This window comes from Pseudopodoces humilis, chromosome 4 (genome assembly GCF_049639895.1).
Source record: "Pseudopodoces humilis isolate 2021_Gansu_Grassland_sample_001 chromosome 4, ASM4963989v1, whole genome shotgun sequence".
NCBI classification, from domain to species: Eukaryota; Metazoa; Chordata; class Aves; order Passeriformes; family Paridae; genus Pseudopodoces; species Pseudopodoces humilis.
Window position 1 is genome coordinate 43554734 of NC_142203.1, and position 19197 is coordinate 43573930.

The window sequence follows — 19197 nt, forward strand, 5'->3', positions numbered from 1 at the left end:
TTGTGATGTTGGTAGGTAGATACCTAGAGTTCATTTTCCAGTCTCTTCTGAGGAGTTGGCTGTAATATTGATTGACTTGTGCCTTGCTTTGCATGCCAAAGCAGGTGTGCTGAGGCTTGGGTTCATAAACAACCCAAGCATCTCTAGAAGGACTTCATAGAGGTACTGACATGATACTGGTTCCTGTACTAATTCTCTGCCTAGTAACTGTACACCATGGTAAGTGTTGATCTCAGTTTTTTGTAAGCAAGTGTAAACCTGGGAAGTAATTTTCCAAATTGTATTTAGACAGTGAATTTCCATCTGACGTGGAAAAACGTCAAGTGTAGAGTGTGATGGAGTGAAGCAGGTATTTGCTGAAGTGTGTATTTGCTGCAGTCATCTATATAAACTAGTGCTTAAAATCTTTTCATTTTCTGCTGAAGCAGCTCGAACGTACGCAGAGAGTTTGTCCCATACGGTGCAGCTATGTATGAGGAGGTTAGCCATGCATCAGGATTCCATCCCTAGAATTTTTAGTAGTGGGGAGAAGTGTTTTATCAATGCACTGATTTTTTTTCAGTCCCTGTGGATATTTGATTTTTCCTCTCCCCCCAGCAGTGATTGCTTCACCCTGTCCAAACTTGGAAGACACGCTTCTGAACAGTTAGTCTTTCATCTCATAAAGATAGGCTTGTAAATACCTGCCTTGCTGAGAATCATAAGCTATTCTTGAGAAATGGAAACACAAGATAACCTTGGGTATAGTGCAACACTAAAGTTTGGGGTTTTTGTTGCAAGTTCTTGGAGCTGAAAAGCCTTGAATTTTGGTCTTAAGTGTTTTTGTTCTGGTTGGAATGTAGGAAAGTTCCAGCCAATGTACAAATAGATTTTTGGGTTTGTCATTTGGAGCAACCCCAATGATAGAACAACTTCATATCCAGATTTCATTTAAATATGCCTCTTGAATAAGAGTTGCAGGAAAGTCTTGATAGTTCTTGGGCATAAGCTGCTGGTCCCAAAAGTGTACTCCAGATGTCTGCACTGGGTGACTTTGGGATTTTTCTGCTACGGCAATAGGCCTTTGATGTGCTTGGCCTAGTTTTGGTTTGTTTTGTCTGCGAATACCACAGTTAACTTTGAGGTCATTTTTAAACTTTGAGTGTGGAACAAACAGAACCTTATGCTTCTCTGTTTGCCACTGCAAAGTAGCACTAAGCTTTATGGTTAGATAAGAATTTAAGTAACAATGAAACCAGTGCAACAAAATGTTATTCTTGGTTTAGCAATCACTTACGAAAAGTACAATACAGTATGAAGTAACAGACAACTGTCGGTTTGCTTTCTGTCACATTCACTTCTTAAATATGTATTAAATAGAGATGTTCGTATTTCTAAAGTGATTTTTATTTTCATTCAGTTTAATGGAGAGGGTATTAGTGAGCCCCACTCACTATCTTTTTTTTAAATTATTTTTTAAAGTTATTTTGATTCCAAAACAAAGCCTTAATCTTGGAAGTACAGATGTCAGGCATAAATGCATGAAAACTTTTCCTTTATGCATTTTTTCAGAATGTAAGAATAGCTGCAGGCTGCTTACAGGTATTTGTGTTGAATTAAAATAGTGCTATTGCTATGCCTGTTTGTGTTATATAAATATTACATGCACAGAATAGAGATAAAGCTTGGTTGGTTTTCCTTGGGGATTATTATGTCTTTTGCAATGAACTGTAGCATCAGAGAAACAAGAAACAAGATTTATTTTATAAGAAAAGAAAACAAGAGCTTTTATTCCTGCGTGTGACCAGAAAAAAACAGAAATTGCTTCATGCTCCCCCAGTTGGCCTTCACTGTTAAGCCAGTGAGCTTTGTAATTCTCCAGGTGCTTCTAATTCTTCTGATCATCATAACAGTTGATGGTCTAGGCAAAATTGAAGTCTGGAAGGTTTTTCAAATTTTTGTTGGAAACAGGTAAATTATTCTCCTACTCCAGGGTATTTTTGAAGGTTCTCAAATATTGTGATTTTCTTTCTTGTTTTTTTGCTGCCTCCCCCCCTCCCCCCCCGCCAATCAGCTAGTAATCAAGTTGGTATTCCAACAGAAATCTGAATTTGCTTGATGAAGGAATTACTTCTGGATATCTTTCTCCTCTTTTCCTCTTGAGAGCAATAGGCATATTTGAGACTAATTCTAGTCCATTGGCTTAATACAGATACATTACTTCAACAGATGTAACATTTTTTAATTAGAAATTAAAATAAGGCACATTTTTATGATCACTAGTACTAAATTTGTAGTCTAAACTCAGAGTAAAGTACACTGACAAGGCCATGCCAATGTTCTCAATTTAATAACTTCATAAAATGTAATGAACTGCCCCTCTGCTTACCCCACCCCTCCCAAGTGTTCCATTTCTTAGTTAGGTTACTAATGTCTGTCAGCAGTTGAGGTTTGCAAAGGTTTCCAGAAGTTACTGCTTATTCTGTCTCACATTAAGACAAATTGGGAATTATATTTTGTGGTGTGAAGTCAGAACCCAACTCTGTAACGTATGGAATTCAGCATCATTTTTTGCCCTGTTATTACAGAAGTGTTTTAATCTGCAGATGTGTTACGTATTGAGCAGCTATCACAGTCCATTTGTGTCTTCTCAAATTTTCAGGACAATGTACTCTGTGATATAAACTTAATTTCATGAGCTTGTTAAGAAACACAAAACCACAACAAACGGTTGGTTCCCATTGCCCAGATTAGTCTATGAAGTGAATTCACCTCCCAGATCACAAAATTTCTTAGTTTATAACCTGTAACTCTTAATCTAATGTGCTTGGGATCCATAAAAAAATAAAGTTACCAGCTGAGCATGAAGGGTGCTCATCCTTATTCCTTTGTCACAGTGTGGGAATACCCTGTTTCGCAGTGGGAAGTGTGAAAGCCTGAGCAGTCCAGCTGGTAGGGAATCAGCTTCAGAAGTTGGGCTTTTTTGATAAGATGATGTTTTATGCCTTCCAGATTGGAGGTGTAGTTTATGCAATTCCTGTGAATTAGAAGATGGTGATGAAACTGCCAAAGATGATGGCTGCAGGAGACAGCAGTTTGAGGTGATCATGGCAGCGTAATGGCTCTTTAGCTTTTCTGGTCACCTGCCCTGCCTACAATATGCTCTGTGTGCTCCCAGAATGCATCTTGGGCCCTAGCATGAGATGTGTTGGCCAAAATATGGGCAGGAGTTGAGTACAATAGTCACAGTAGCTCAGGTTTTATTTGCTGATAAAATTTTAGATTTTTATTGTGCTTTCTAAAATACATATTTTGAAAGATATGTTAGCCCCTTTTATAGAGCAGTGCTGTATATCTTGAGGTACTGTGTGCACATGGTGTTACTTGGCTTAAGATGACATCTACAGGTGTTTTGGCATGCCTGTGTGCCTTACGTGCCTGTATTACACTTCTGCATACATATGAAAGTTTGTTATGCAACATACCAAAGGCTAACATTGACTTGAGTTGCTTCAATATTCGATGAATACACAAATGTAAGCTACGGTGTGCAGATACATTACCTGACAAAACCCTACAATCCCAGTTTTTCAGTGAACTTGAGGAAAGAGTGTTTTATTTTACTTAATTTACTCTTATTTCCTACAAAACTTATTAAGGGGGAAAGAAACATTTAAACATGCTGTCAGGTTCTGATAAATAGGAAATTGGTTTGAAAGTACATTCTGATTTTTATTAAGATTTCTGCTGTACATAATATGGAATATTCAGCGCCTTCTCATTCCCACCAGCATCCCATGTTCATCATCAGGTTTGATATAACTTACTGGTGTATATAATTTGACTATTTTCTGTTTTACAGATTTTATATTCCTACTGCTCTCTCCTCTATGTCATTGTTGGCTTCTTTTCGGGTCATTGCAGAAATTAAGGAAATAAGAAAAGAATTTTTTTACTTAGGCAGTGAATGCAGATATAAAAGCAATGGGTTGGGTGCCTTTAGGAAAGGTTAATTCTAAGAGTGCATGCGAGAGGGGTGTAGAAATAAGTCTCATAAGTATGTCACATATTTGTACTACAATTTCTGTGAAAATACCAGCTTTCATGTTGTAGGAAGATGAAAAAAGCTTGGTATTAAAATTGAAAAGACAACAGATCTCAAGTTGCTTTTGGTTTCAATACTGCTGTGCCCCAGAACCATTTCCACAGATCTGTTGGAAAACCTCTAAAATGAGACTCTCCTTCTGAAATGTAAAATGTATGTGCTGTATGTAAAATAATGTGCTATAAGGAGACCAGTAAAAGAGATAATTTCTCTATCTAGTTCGGTAATGACAGATAATTTATTTCTCCCCAGGGCAATACCTCTCTGGCATGATAGAACATGTGACACTAGAAGCATTAGTAATTAGTTCATCAGTCAGCTTTTGTGCTGCTCTTGCATCAAAGGAGATAGTAAACTTTTTTTTTCTTGTAGTCTGAAAGAAGAACACCAGGAAAAGTCTTATGACTCAAGTAAAACATGTCTAAACATGTGCTAAATTGTTTTTTATTTTTGTTTTTTTAATTGCTTGCCTGGGAATTGAGAAAGTGCCTCAGGTTTAGACATTCAGATGTCATTATAGTATTGTTCATTGTTGATGCTAACGGCCAATGTAAATGTTGATACATATTTTATATGAATACATAGTTTCCCAAATCTGACACAAAAAATACATTTGTGTTACAGATGCAAGAAACATCTTATAAAAACATGCAGTTGAATTGTTTATGCAGCACTGTGACTCAGTGTTTCACTAAATAAGATAATAAGATGGGAAGAACAGTTTTAAGTAATTATTTTTAGTTAATTGTTTCTACCTATTGTTACAGAGAAGGAAGATACTGCACATTTTGTATAGAGCTTTTAGGTCTTAAACTTAATACATCCTAATTGGAGAAGTTATAAGCAGTTATAAGTAGTTACTTATGATAAGTTTATTACTTATGAACTGGAAGCACATCAGTGGATGTAGTCTCAGACTTCCTTTCTCCTCTAATTGACAAGGCTCCCATTAACATGTAAATTCTGCTTTGTTTTCTTGGATAGTTTTTTTTTCAGAGCAGTTGTACTGTGTGCATTTTTTAAAATTAGTCCCTGTGGAGGATGAGGGTGGCCATGTCCTGCTTTGGTCCTTTACTTTCCACTGTACTGCTTCAGTTCTATGTTGTGGGTAAAAGAGTGGTTAAGTAAAGATGAAAGATAAGCTAAATATGTCTTCCTCTCTACAGTTCTGTAAATCTGTGGTAGCTTTAGACAGCCAGAGACACCATATTTACATACACATCTCTTCTAGGTAAAGGAAATCAATGGGTGCATGCAATATATATTGAAGTGTTTCTTTCTAAAAGTTTCTCACTTCCTGGGCAACATATAGACAGAAATGCTTATAATTAGTTTGGAAGAAAGTAAGCAGTGTAAACTTCATGACCATGGGTTCCTGTAAATTGAAACTTTGCAGATTTGAAGTAGTATTTGTAGTATTTGTAGTATAAAAATGGACCCTGTCTTAGTATTTAAGATAGTGTGGTTAGTCTACTGGGTGTTCTGGGGATACCGAGAGCCCACTGCTGTCAGTTTCCGTGGGCAGGTGTTAATTCTCAGAAGAAAGGATCCAAATGACCCATCCTGGATGTTCCTTTATTGCCAGTTCTAGCTTCAGAACTAAGTTCAAGTTGCCACTTGAACTTTTCATATTCAACTGAGTGAGGAATGATACTGCTCTGCTGTTTCTGGTTTTTTGCCTCTAGTGTAGTACCTCTGAGTCCTACACTCAGTCCACCTTATGAGAAACACTTCCCACTTAAAACAGGTAAATTAAAAAAATATATGTAATTAAAGACTCAGCAGAGACTCCAGTATATTCGAAGAAGGAAGCTTTTTCAGCTTTAGTTGTCCATAAAAAGGCAGTGGCTATCCAATCAATTCTTCCATAGCCAGGCTGTACACAAGGTTTTTGTTTATGAGGAAAAAGATTTGACAAAAGCTGAAAGATCACAGCAGAGAAGTCAAACTTTGTCTGAAATGTCATCATGTTTTCCTCTGATCCTGTAGTAATTCTGTTGACATCACGTGGTTCATATCTTCGTTTTTCTTTGTGATTTTTATTTTCTCATGGGTAATGGTGATGATAAAGATTTCCTAAACAGGCTTTATGTTAACCATAAAATGTTTTTAAAAAGACAGGTATAATGCCTAGCTTAAAAACTAGCTTTTGTTGTAACTTTTTGACAAGCAGTATAACTATTCATGTTCCACCAGTTTGTAACAGATGTTTTGACCAAATGTTGGGCCTTCTATCTGTTCTTAGATGGTTATTTCTTCTCCTGGTTACTCACCTGTGGCTCCAAGTTTTTAATATGAATCTTATGTCCATACTGTGTCTGCCATTTGAGAATTTAGGGTTGCTTCTTTTTTAAGTAAAATTTTGCATCTCCTCTTTGCAGGACCCAGCTAGGATTCTGAACATAAATAGCAGCAGCAGTAGTAACAGTTTTTCAAAGACCCAGAAGTTAACAAAGGAGCACAAAGAAAAAATTTCTAAAGACTCAAAAGAACAAAAAAGTGCCTTCAAAGAACCTTCCAGGGAACATAACAAATCTTCCAAAGAATCCTCTAAGAAACCCAAAGAAAACAAACCACTAAAAGATGAAAAAATGGTTCCCAAGATGGCCTTCAAGGAACCCAAACCCATGTCCAAGGAACCAAAATCTGAAAACACCCCCATTCTTACCATAATGTGTGGACAGCAGCAAGAAAAGAAGACTCTCACAAAAAGGCCCTCTGTGCTGGACACTGATGAATCTTCTGCAAGAAAAAGAAAAAAACCCAGCTCGGATTCATTATTTAAAAGTTTTCCTAGTGCCCCACCACTGATTCTTACTTGTTCAGCTGACAAAAAACAGACAAAAGATAAGCCTCAACTCAAGGTGGGGAGAGTCAAAATTGAAAATGATGCACTGGAAAGGAAGACGCCTACTTTGCCACCATTTGATGATATTGTAGATCCCAGTGATTCTGACATGGAGGAAAATGTCTCCTCCAAATCTGACGTAAGTGGTGGTTTGGTTTTGCTTAATACTTTACTCAGCGCTGTATTGAGTATTCCTAGTCTGTGGGACTGTGCACCAAATTTGTGTTCTCACCTTTCTCTCCCTTATTGCCAGATTGTCCAAATTGAAGGATGTTAATGGCCATGTTCAAACTTACGGATGTTCTAGTTGAATTGTACTGCCTATTCAAGTCTACTCAATTACTAAATGTCAACATTATGACAATGAGCATATGGGAGATAATGATGAACAATATTGTTCTTTTGATGTTCTTTAGAAATTCGTGTTTCTTTTGAGAGAAAATGAAATGGATTTAAATGCTTGTATTTCACACTCTAAATCTTTGTTTTCAGGTATTAGTTCAGTAAATCCAGGAAAAGGGTTGCACTTATATCACAGTTACTTTTTTGCTGAAAGAGGCAGTTCTGTCAATGATGCCAATTTTTTGTGGAGGAGGAAGAGGAGTTCCTAGAATGTCACTGTAATGAGGAGAATCTATTCCCAAGTAGTAGGATTACCAAAAAGAAAGATGTTTTAATGGGAATTTTGTTTTTCTGTTGACTTTGAGCTGTTTTCAAGTGAAACAAGTGTCTGTGTTTCTCTTCATCTTGCTTCATTAAGTATCACTTTTCAAATACATCTATGAATTAAAGTTGGACTTCAGTGTTAGTGATCAGCTAAGTGTTCAAAAGAGTGTGAGGTCTTCTCTGAGTTCATTTTGAAATCACACATGAAGGCTGAAAAACTGTTTTAGTGGCTCTGGTATGAAACATACAAAATAAAGTATAGAGTGAAATCACGTTGATTTATGGTTTTATTGAGACATAGGCATGTTAACACAGTCCACTTCAAAATTGTAAACATTTCGCTTTTAAATTCAATTACAGGATGTTTTAGCTAATGAGAACTCCACCTGTTTGCTTCCTGTGTGGGACAGTGCAGCAACATGATAAAAAAAAAGAACTTGACCTTGATTTTGCTGCCAGGCTGAAATATGGTGATATTCTTGTAATATTTGTGTGAGCTGCAAGCTGTTGTCTGAGATGGAGAAATACAGAATTTTGGATCCGAGTAAGGCATTTTCTGTGGTTGGAGCCACCCCTTTAGAGCTGGGAGCCATTTCAGAAGTGGTGCTCAGATACTTCTTGTTTGATTACTTTGGGTTTTGCTTGACTGGGTAAGGGAAGGATAAAGTGTTACATGGCTCTTGGTGAAGTTGCTGCAGCAGGAGGGCACAAAGGAGATAAGGCGGGCATTCAGGTATTAAATATTCTCCCTGTATCTTCAGTTGTAGAGAACTTAATAACAGCTCTAAGTCTGCCATGCATGACAGTGGTTTGGTGGATTTTTTAGGGAGTCTGTGTGTTTCTGGCAAATTGTTTTCTTCTGGTGTGATTATTTTGCTTGTGGTATGTATTGTTTTTTTCCCTTCCTGCCACCATATGTCACTGCATCAGTAATGGTAGCAGCCTTTTGGCATGTCGAAGCCTATGGAATGCAATCTGAGCGGAAATTCACGCCAGCAAAATGTGGCAGCTCAGGGGTAAGGAGTTTCAGTTTTTCAGAGCAGAGTGGGTCTTTTGCCTTTAGGAAGAAACCCTGTCTCCTTCTCAGGAAGGCCTTTACGGAACAATGAAAATATAGTAGAGATCACACAGACTATACCTTTGTACTTAATTAACTGCTTGCATGTCCTAAAGCAGCCTTAGAGTATGAGTACCTTTTTAAAGGAATCCATAAAATGCCATTTTCATTCTGACATATGATGTAGTAGTTTGATGATTTGCAAAAGTGGAAGAACATTTTGAAAACCCCTATAGTTTTGTAAAACCTCCAGGCCCTTGTTAGCTGGAAAAGCCTATTCTCTGACAGGGCTTGGAGCTCAAGTCAGACCTTTTTCAGGTAATATTTAAGGTCAGAAGGAACAGTCAACACCATGTGCTGTTTTCATGTAGTTACCAAAGGTAAAAAAAAGAGGAGAAGATAGGTTTTATTTTATTTGTGAAACTGTGGCTCTCAAGATTGTTAATGCTGCAGAACAGTGTTAATACTGCGTTTCACTGCAGACTGGGCCTTGTGGGTTTGCAGTTATCATATTATTACATTATTTACTTTTTGTGTGATAATTAAATGAAGTCTTTCTGCTTCTAGTCCAGGAAGTAACAACTTAAAACCATGCTCTTAAAACCAAAAGCTCTTAAAACCATGCCAGCCATTCATGTGGTATTGTTGGATGTAGTACCAACTATAGCTGAGGAGGTAATTCAGTAGTCACAAACAGGTAAATACTGTACAGTCTGAGGTGTTTCCTTCCAGATATATGCTCAGAGAGAAATAGTGGCCAAAGATAATCTATAGAGAAGTGGCAGTAAGCACAAGTATGCTCTGTGGCCATCAGCACCTACTGTAGTATGGCAGTATTCAGCTGCTCTACTTTGCCTATTTTAATTAAGTGTTACTATGAAACAATGCCTTGTCTTCACTCACAAAAGCTTAGGTGCATGTTAGGCTGTTCTGTATATGGATGAGGAAGCAGTATGAACTATATAGATACGATTAAATGTTCCAGTTGCAAAAGTAATCTTGCAAGAGCCATGAAATTTTGTGTTCTTGAGGCAAAGTCTGTTTGGATTTTTTTTTAGTTTTAGGCAATGTCAGATTTTGACCACAGAATTAACATTAATCATTTTTAACCTAGTAATACAGGCTGCAGTATTTTACTTCATTTGCAAGTGCTGGCTACATCTGCTTCATTGTGGCTACTCATGTGAATTAACTCAAATATTTGCATAAGTGCAGGTTTGAATTGGAGCCATAGTTTCTGTATTTCAGCACTGGAAATCCTGTTCACCTGCTACCCTGCAGAAAGTAAGGGTTTTAATTGTGTATCTGCAGTGCCAGTGCTGTAATTGTTTTGGGGGGGTTTTGTGTCATAAAAAGACTTTGTCTCATGTACGGTAAAGTCATGACAATTTTGAGAGGCCAAGGTGGATTGCAGTCAAAGTAATAAAATATTAAAGACAGGACATTTTATTTTAATCATAATGAAGTGAGATCTTCTTGATAAGGATTTCATTGCTTTGAAGTTGCTTCATGTATCTACTTTACATAAATGATGTTGTGATCCAGAAGGATGGCTGCACATATTTAAAATAAAATCTAATACTTGATAGTTTTCAGCTGGCATTTTATCTACAATAATTAGATCTATTCAAGGCTTTTATGCTCTTTTATTTTTTTTATTTGGAAACAGTACATTTACACTTCTTTTAGGGAAGGCAAAAATGTCATGGTTTAGTCATGTATTTTTGAAAGTTTGCTGCCAAACTCCCCATGAACTTCATTAGATAATTTTGATAATACTTCATTCAGAGGCTTGTACTCTGGTCATGACCTCTCCAGGACACACCCTAAGTACACAATTTATTTTTTAATATTTGGAAGACTCAATAATCCCCTGAGGTTTAGATTTTACTATCACAGGATAAAGACTGCTTGAGTTCACTGCTGCTGTGAGTGTGTACTCTACCTCATTTCTGTGCAGAAGGAACCACTGTGCATTGCCTGCTGATGAGGGAGGCACTGCTGTTCACCTCTCTGTGCTGTGGAGCCCTGGGTTTGTGCTCCATTTGGCACTGTGGAGGAATGCTGGAGGGCCCTCTTGGAATGGGCAAGGGATGCTTCTGACGGACATCTTTTGCCTGCCCCAGACTCAAGGTTGATGGTGCCTGTGTGTTTGTTCTCCCAGTATTGAAGTGTGCATGTGAACCTGGTACAGGAAATAAATCAAAGCAAATGTAATGAAGCAGTTTTCTTTCATGCCCTCTGTATGGCAGCTGCCTTTCCTTCTCAACAATGTAATCTATGCCTTCTCTGCCAGGCAACCATTGCTGTTTAAGGGCAGTGTCATACCTGAAACCAAATTTAATAATATTTTGAGTGTTCATTGAAGGTGGTTTGAGATCACCACACTAGCAATAGAAAAACTGCTACATAGCTTAAGAATGTTGGTGTGAATTTGTGTTAACTCTTGGAATCATTCATTATTCAGTAGTACCATTTCGGCTTAGTCAATACTGCAGTACATTGCATACCTACATTTCTGGTAGAAAAAGATGTCACTAAATTACTTACTTCATACTTTTTCCTACCCAAAAACCCAAAACCAAAACCAAAGAACCCAAAACCCCAAAAGCCTTTGAGTAAAACATCCAGCTCTATTGGTACTAAAACCTAACATTTTCTGTTGAAGGCCTCTAAACTTTCAGGGTTTTATCTTCCCTTGAAAATAGAAATCTTTATCTGCCCAACAGAAATGTGTGCTTCGTGTTTCCTCTGGCACTGGGTATTTTAATGGGGTTTCTACTGCCCCTCTCTCAGCAACAATATCTCAAGCCATTCATTCCCATTGGGGCTGGAAACAAGTAGATGCATGATCAGATTTATTTGGCGATCAGATTTATTTGTTTTAACATTATGCTGCTGTGGAGGAGCAAAGAAATTTGGTAATTAATGCTGTCTGCCCTAATGAAAGCAGTCTTGGCAAATGTGTAGCACAGTAGGATGGAGCTGCCTGAGTCCAGAACGTGGATGTAGGGTTTTTTGAACTATCTCGAGACCTGTTACCTCTTCTTGCTGTGGATATCTGAACATGAAAGAATTTCTTCCGGTGTACTTAGTGTGTTGCAAGCCATCTGGAAGAGGTGAGGAAATGATGCCCTGTGTTGTAGGAATTCATGTTTCATACAGCAGAGTTAGAAGGTAAGGATAAATGGCGCTATTTGCACTTCGCAGAATCTGTTTACATATCCAGGAAACTTCTATCATCATCACAGAGGGACATGAAAGGAGCCTTTAAAGGTGACTGATTATAAGTACCCCATCAGCAGCAGAGCTGTTTTGTTGCTGAGGTTAACAGGCAGCTCCACCTGTGCCTGGGCTCCCCGAGGAACGATGACTCAGTCATCAGGGCATAACCAGAAGTGGGGCCAGCAGTAACTGGATCAGTGCCTCAACACTGATTACCCCAGTCAGAAAACCATTGCAAAACTTACTCTGTTTAATACCATACTTAGTGAACAGTCTTGAGGAGGACAGAATTCAATCAAGTGATTTTGCTGCTCTGTACGAGGTCATTTTAGATATTACCTAAATAGTGGGATGAGGTTACATACAGTAAACTGTGTTTCATAATTTGAATTATCAGCTGCAAAAGTATTACAGTCTAAACTGTGGCAAGAGAAGAAGTAAATACAGGCTGTGACAGTTTTAGTATTTTTCAGTGAATGGATGATATTTTTGCATTTCTCATGCTGCTTTAGTGGATTTTGGTTACGACAATGCAGCTGTGTTCTGTAGATAAAAAAGATACAGTTTCAAGATAGTGCTTATTGCATTGTGTCTTCCTCAAGAAGAGTAAAATATCATCAAATAAAGTGCCATGGTCTGAGTATTTTGGACAATAACAATTCAGTTGCAAACTTACTTGGGTTCAGGGGAGGAAAAAGCCAAAGGAGGAATCCATTCTTGGTGCTCTTGGTGGCCTAAATTTGCTTTGAGAGAGGACTAGTGAGAGTAAATAAAATTTTGCATGTTAAATGTTACAATTTTAGCTGAAGGAAACAGTTTGTGGATGAGATGTTCCATATTGATTTGTTTGTGCCATATATAACCTTTTTGATCCTTTGTAAAACTCAGGATTGATCTGGGTTCTACTACATGAGCTCTTAATTTAGTCAGTATTTGAAATAATGTCATTATATATAGCCCAGTATTTTTAATAGCTTCATTCAGTGGTTAAGGTACCTATTCAGATAACTATCAGTTACATTACAAATAGGTTACACTACACTATAACAATTTGAATGAAATGGAGTTTAAATATAAACAAGTATCGCATTTTCTTATTTTTGTAAGACTGTCATGTGTTAAAGTCTTATGTCTTACGAAACAGAAGCAAGTCTCTATTAATGTAAAACTCAGATCACACTATCAAAACCATTTGAAACCAGAGAGTCAGAGATAAGGAGCTTTAAATAAGGATTACTTATTGTAGTATTCTTTTGGTAAAAGTACTTGTGTAGGCAAAGTTACAGCAAGCAGATGTGTCAGCTGTAAATGGGAAAGAACCAATAAGACAATAGAAATCTGCTCTATGGCTTTTTTCTCAGAGAATCACTTTTGTATGGTGTATGTGTATATAATATATATGATCTTTTGTGAAAACTACTAGAGAAACACATGATATTATCATAGAGTGAGTGCTTAGGAGCCTCCTTATCAGATGTTTCAGATCTACACAGAAAAATGTGTATAGAGCATATTGTTGCCAAGCATGGTATCTAAAAATCATTGTTCCATTTACAGTATCTCTTTTTTTGTGATTTTGACATTTTGAAGAGTAGTTTGAGGAGGTTTTCTGTTTTAGAGACTTGAGAATTTTTTAGGATACAGCATATATTTTTGTATTTTTCTCTCTACAGCTTTTCACTGAAACAGGAATGTACAATAAATGAAAGTTCAGGTTTTCAGATAATCATTTAAATCCCTGAAGTTAAGTTTGAAGGAAGACACTTTTTGAATTTTGTGGTTGATATTTAGTACTAAAATTGAAGTTACTTTCTTTCCAAAACACATTTTCTTTATTGGCATGAGACAGCTTTGTGTATAGACTATGTGGAAATTCTCAGAGAGAAAGTTTAAAATGTTGATCCAAACTCTCAGAAAATCAGTATCTGAGTATTGCTTATCAGCTTCATTTGGCCTTTTCACAGTTAAAGACGTGCTGAGGGACTGCCACCATCCTCTCATCACAGGGCTTTTGTGCCACTGGGCTTTATAAAATGAGCAACATTCTCTAAACAAGTATATCTTATACCATTTAGCCTCATTTTTTTTACCATGTAGTTCAGACTTTGTATGGAATACAGACCTGTTAAATTCCTCATGTTGCACTGCTCACACTTCATCAATTCTTCACAAATATTCATGTCTTTTCACACATTTTTGGGGAAAGGTGGTCTAAATAACAGTGTTTAGTGCCAGTTTTGAAAAGCCTTCATTTAACCCTGTCTTTGTAGCATTACCTGCATATTCAGGAAACTCTTATAAGGCTTACCTGGTAAGAACTTCCATCAGTTTGCCTCTCGTGTTTAAGGACCATGTTCATACTCGTGTGACCATACACATTTTAGTTAATTTTATCCTTACTTTACTCATTATCTTTACTCATTTTAGTTAATTTTATCCTTACTTTACTCATTATCTTGTAGTCCTGAAATCCATAGAAACTAGCTGCTCTACAAGGCAGTCCTTGATCTTCCCTCCCTTTTGCTTTCTTTATTATGTGTCTGCCGCTCTTTCCAGTAAAGTATTTTCAGCAAAAATACCCTACAGGTTACAGAACAGTCTTCACTAGTGCTTCATCTTTCAATTTTATTGTACAATATCCTGCAAAAGAATTTTTTCTCAGTCTCCTGGCAGTGAATCTTCTCTAAATCTCAACTGTTTTTGCGTTTTTATATTATCATTGTCTCAAATTTACTTTTGGTTTATAAAGGTAAAATAAAATCTGTTCTTAAATACTGAAGGAAAAGGATTTTCTTTCAAAATTAGATAACATGTTTCAGTAGGACAGTGTCTAAGGAAATGCAAATCTCACTTGATTCAGTGCAGTTGTCCAGAGTTGCAAAGCTTTGATTAAGGTCTTTTCTTGATGCTACTTTTTAAATGAAGGTTGTTTTTCAAAGAATTCACAGTAAGGTTGGAGGGTACCTGGTCTACCTGCCCTGTTCAGCCAGGGCCACTTTGAGCTAGGTGGCCAGGACCCTATCTAGAAGTTGTTTTCAACATCTGTTAGGGAGATGCCAAAATCACCCTGGGCAGCCTGTGCCCATGATTGGTTACTCTCACAGTGAAAAGCTGTTTGCTGATGTTCAGTGGGAGCCTCTTGTGTGAACTACAGCTAGGCTGAATTTTTCTATTGAAAGCTGAGGTCACTGACAGGGCACTTAAGTGGCAGTAGAAGTTGTAAGTATGGGAGTCCTGTTGAAGTCTTGTCCTGCAAGAGCATGTTCCTCCTTCCTGAAATTCTAAATTTGCACAAAGTGTATGTGGAAGCGATGCTCAGCTGTATAAGTAGTTTCAAGTGTGTAGACTTCTCAGCATGTTGGCGTCTCAGCATAGCACTGGGAAACAGATGTCTCTAGATTATCAAGAATAAAAAATAAGAAATATGTAGACTGACTGATATGAAATGAGATATTGCTGCACCACTTAGTGTTTACTTCAAGAAACAATTTGTAAGCTTTCTTCAGGAATGGTTCAGGGAAAGGCAAGAATGACCATTCTTACCCATATACAGATATCTTCTGTTTCTTAATCTTAAAGAATTAATAAGGAGCTTGAAATGATGGGGGACTCTTTTTAGAGCCATAGAATCATACAATATCCTGAGTTGGAAGGGACCCACAAGGATCATCTAAGTCCAGCTCCTGGCCCTGGAGCAGACAACCCCAATCCTAATCCTACATTAGGATGACCATGAAATATTACAGAAAAAGCTCTGTTATATCTTTTGTCATAAGCAGGTGGGTTTGCCTGAAAGTTGCGGCTCAGGAGTGAACTGCTTGTAAAAACAGACAAGAATTTGGAAATGGCAGAGGCCAGGTGATTTAGAAAAATCACTGGTAGAAAAGATACCTTTTCAATAAAAACTCGGGCCAAAGAAAATTGCCTTTTTTTGCTGAACAGTTTCAAAGCACAAAATGCCTCAATCAGGCCTAATAAAGAAGTCACTGTCTCCTGTGCATCACTATGAGAGCACTAAAATGAAGTAGACTATCTAAGAATGCAATAAATCTTGTGGGGTCATTGCACTAATGAATAGTTCTGGCCCAAACTCTAATTTAGCTTGTCTGTAGAAAGAGAAAACTGGTAAAACAGGAAAAGGCCATATGAGAGAAGCTGTTCCCTGATACTGTCTTAAAACTTTTATTGTTGAAAGATACGCTTTAGCTAATTTCAGACCCATTTAAAAAAAAATAAAAATTTTAATTAGGAACCAGTGAGTAAAAGCAGAAAGCCCAAGTGTGTAAAGCCATGAATACCTAAGTCCTTGGGATAAGAACCTGTAAAACTGTCAAAAAGCATTGCTTAATGACAAAGGATACCCTCTGTTAACTAGAAGCATGGGTGCTGTTTGCACTAATCTATATTCATATATGGAAGCCATATTTTTAGTTCCATATGAAAAGGCAAATATTTTCTGTTAATACCATTCATTCTTAGGTTAAAAGCAACTGTTTCCTCTGGGTGCACTCTTACCCAGATTTCTCAGTCAAAAAATGAAGTTTCATTTCAATGAAATTTCAATACTCAACAGTTTTCATGTTTATGCTACTCTGTATTTCTTGGAATAAATTATCAAACAGGGCTTTTTAAGGAAATAAAGTAAATAGTTTCAAAAGTTGTTAGAAACCCTTTTTAAATATGTATGGGTGATCATATATGTTTCATAATGACTTTCTGTGGTTTGAGTTCTCAAAATGATCTTGCTAAAGTAGAGCAAAATTTTTACCTGAAAAATACACAACTTTATATGTATTTATATTCATTTGTTCTTGTGATATTGACACAATTAGTTAATGCTGGGAGAAAATTTTGACATGGAGCAATTTCACTGGTCATTTCATGCCTTATAAGGAGAATGAGACTAGGCCTTTTCCCATTTTTTCATTTCGTGCAAGCTGTTAGAAAAGGAAGTAGTGAACTTTTAATATAAGTGAAATAGTCGCTGCGCCTGTGTGTTTTGTTTTTTTCTTTTTAGGCTTTTAGCACTTGAAAGCCAAATATGACTGTCTTTTAGCATTTGCTATTTTTTTGAGGGAATGGGCTTTAGGTAAGTTTAAGTCCATGTTGAAATTAATAAAGGAAGAACACAGTTAATGGAAATCTACAGAAACCAGTTCTCAGCTAGTAATTCTGCTGCAAGAAGCAGAAATCGATGGATAAAACAGATGTTTAAGAGTAGCCTGCAGCTAGACAACTGAACTTAGTTTGCTCATGTCTTTCAAGTTTCCATTGACACTTGTTCTTCATCACTGCAGTCTGTTTCATATTATCATGATTATTTTACAGCTAAAAATCTTGTAAGGTTTTACAGAAACTGAGGAAGGAAAAAGCATTTTTTGAAAAAAAAAATGCTTGATTTTCGGAGCGGTGATGCTGCCATGTGTTTCTAAAGGTCTGATGATGTGAACCATGTAAGATTCTCTCTTGATACTCTAAAGTGGGTTGTGTTGTTGGTTGGGTTGGGTTTTGTTGCACAGGGTTGATTAAGTTGTATGTAAGTGGCATACACCCACACAGTCAGGTACAGAATTTGTATTTTGACTGTGTGTCTGTGAGAACTGGAGCTGGTGTTGATTTAAGGAGAGCAGATGTTAATGGTGTTTTTCTCAAGCATTCTTGTTGCCCAAATAGGCATCTCTCATCGTGAGAAAAGGCAACAAAAGGCAGTAAATCTGCTTGCTCTATTATGAAGGGCAACAATAGATTGATTTATGGAGAAAAAGCAACTGTTAGGCTTAGGTAACCTGTGTGCCTGAAAACAGCGTTTTACAGACTGGATATTTCTGCTGTCATTTTTGAGAACAATTTCATTCTGTGTCTCAGTCATGAGGCAAGGAGAGTCAGAAAATGTTTGTTAGCCTGGATAGCACATCATGATAACACAGTTGTATAAAATTTGAAGTGTAAGCAGGTTTCCTTTCAGTAGCAGACCATTATTTCCTAACCGATTTTCACTGTTCCTTCTCTATGGTCACTTCCTGTTTTGTGTTCTGTTAGCATCTCCTCTGCCCACATACCAGATTCATACTTCGTCTTATGTACACAGATGAGTGTGCAAGGATGTACCAGCTGAGTCTAGGAATCAGCCAAAAGGTGTAAGGAGACATGCAACCTGGCAGCAGGAAATAAGACTCTTCAGTTCTAAAGAGCAGATTAGTACAGAGCAAAATATACAGAATTTTCCCATGAAGTAATAGGACTTCCTCATTAAATGAAATGAAAATCGGAACATTTTAAACAATAGTAGGACAAAAATGTGTAGAACTTGTTTAACTTTGTTTAACTTTGTTAAATAATAAACACTGATTTTAATAACCCTGATTAAAAATTCAGTTCTCTTCTGTAATTGGTAAGTTCTAGATAATGTCTCTTTGTAACTAAGTATGTGTTCTGGTTCAATCACATTTACATTCTGCAGAGTTTTGATACATATGGAAAGTGTTAGGATTAGCAGAATTTCTGTAACAGCTTAAAAGTTCAATTTGAATCTCTATTTTTAGACTTATTTTCTAAGGCAGATGAAAGAAAACTGTCTGAGGTTTTCTGGCATTTAGTGTGGTCTGCTCAGGTCCTTTGTTTTTCAATTCCACACTGTCATTGTTAATTTGAAAAACGTTGCATCTCCAGTATGACAATGACAGAGATGCCTTAGGTCCATTATAAACTCCTTTAGGCTCTCACATTGTATAATCTTTCAGACAAGGCATTGGAAACTTCCTGTTAGGCTTTAGCAAAGAACGAGACATGATGCAGTAGCTTGTATGTATGGTGAGTGCAATAGTAATTTCCACAATGTTTGCCTCATTGACACCTGAAATTAAGGCCTTTGAGTATTATTTGGCCCCACTTTTTTTTTTTCTTGACAGAATGCTTTAAGCAGTAAGTAACTGTAAGAGTTTTTCTAGGCAAGAAAATGTCTCTTAAAATGTTATTTATTTTCTTTGTTTTTTTTCTTTTAAGTCTGAACAGCCCAGTCCTGCCAGTTCCAGCTCCAGTTCCAGTTCCAGTTTTACACCATCTCAAAACAACAGACAACAAGGTACCAGTAAAGGAAAAGAAATTGAAAGGAATGTGTGAAATGAAGGGGCCAATAAAAACAGAACTCGTGGCATCTCATTACCTCTTTTCTTCTGTGTTTCACTTCCTGAACAGGCCAGTTTTGATTTAGAGACCTGTCCACAGGTTGTTTTCAGATGTGGCTGTAAGGGCGAAATGAAAGGAGAGAAAGAAATTGTGAATTGGAGAAAAGGGTGTGAATATTGGTTGTTTTGAAGG

General features: G+C 37.1%; 1 protein-coding gene across 1 annotated transcript in view; it reads left to right on the forward strand.

The window, feature by feature from the left end:
- Nucleotides 1–19197, forward strand: part of MLLT3 (MLLT3 super elongation complex subunit) — a 115514-nt gene that overhangs the window by 76433 nt on the left and 19884 nt on the right. Inside the window, exons 6-7 of the mRNA XM_014252387.2 lie at nt 6466–7071; nt 18883–18961. Coding sequence (XP_014107862.1) covers nt 6466–7071; nt 18883–18961 — 685 coding nt within the window. The remainder of the gene's footprint in view (nt 1–6465; nt 7072–18882; nt 18962–19197) is intronic.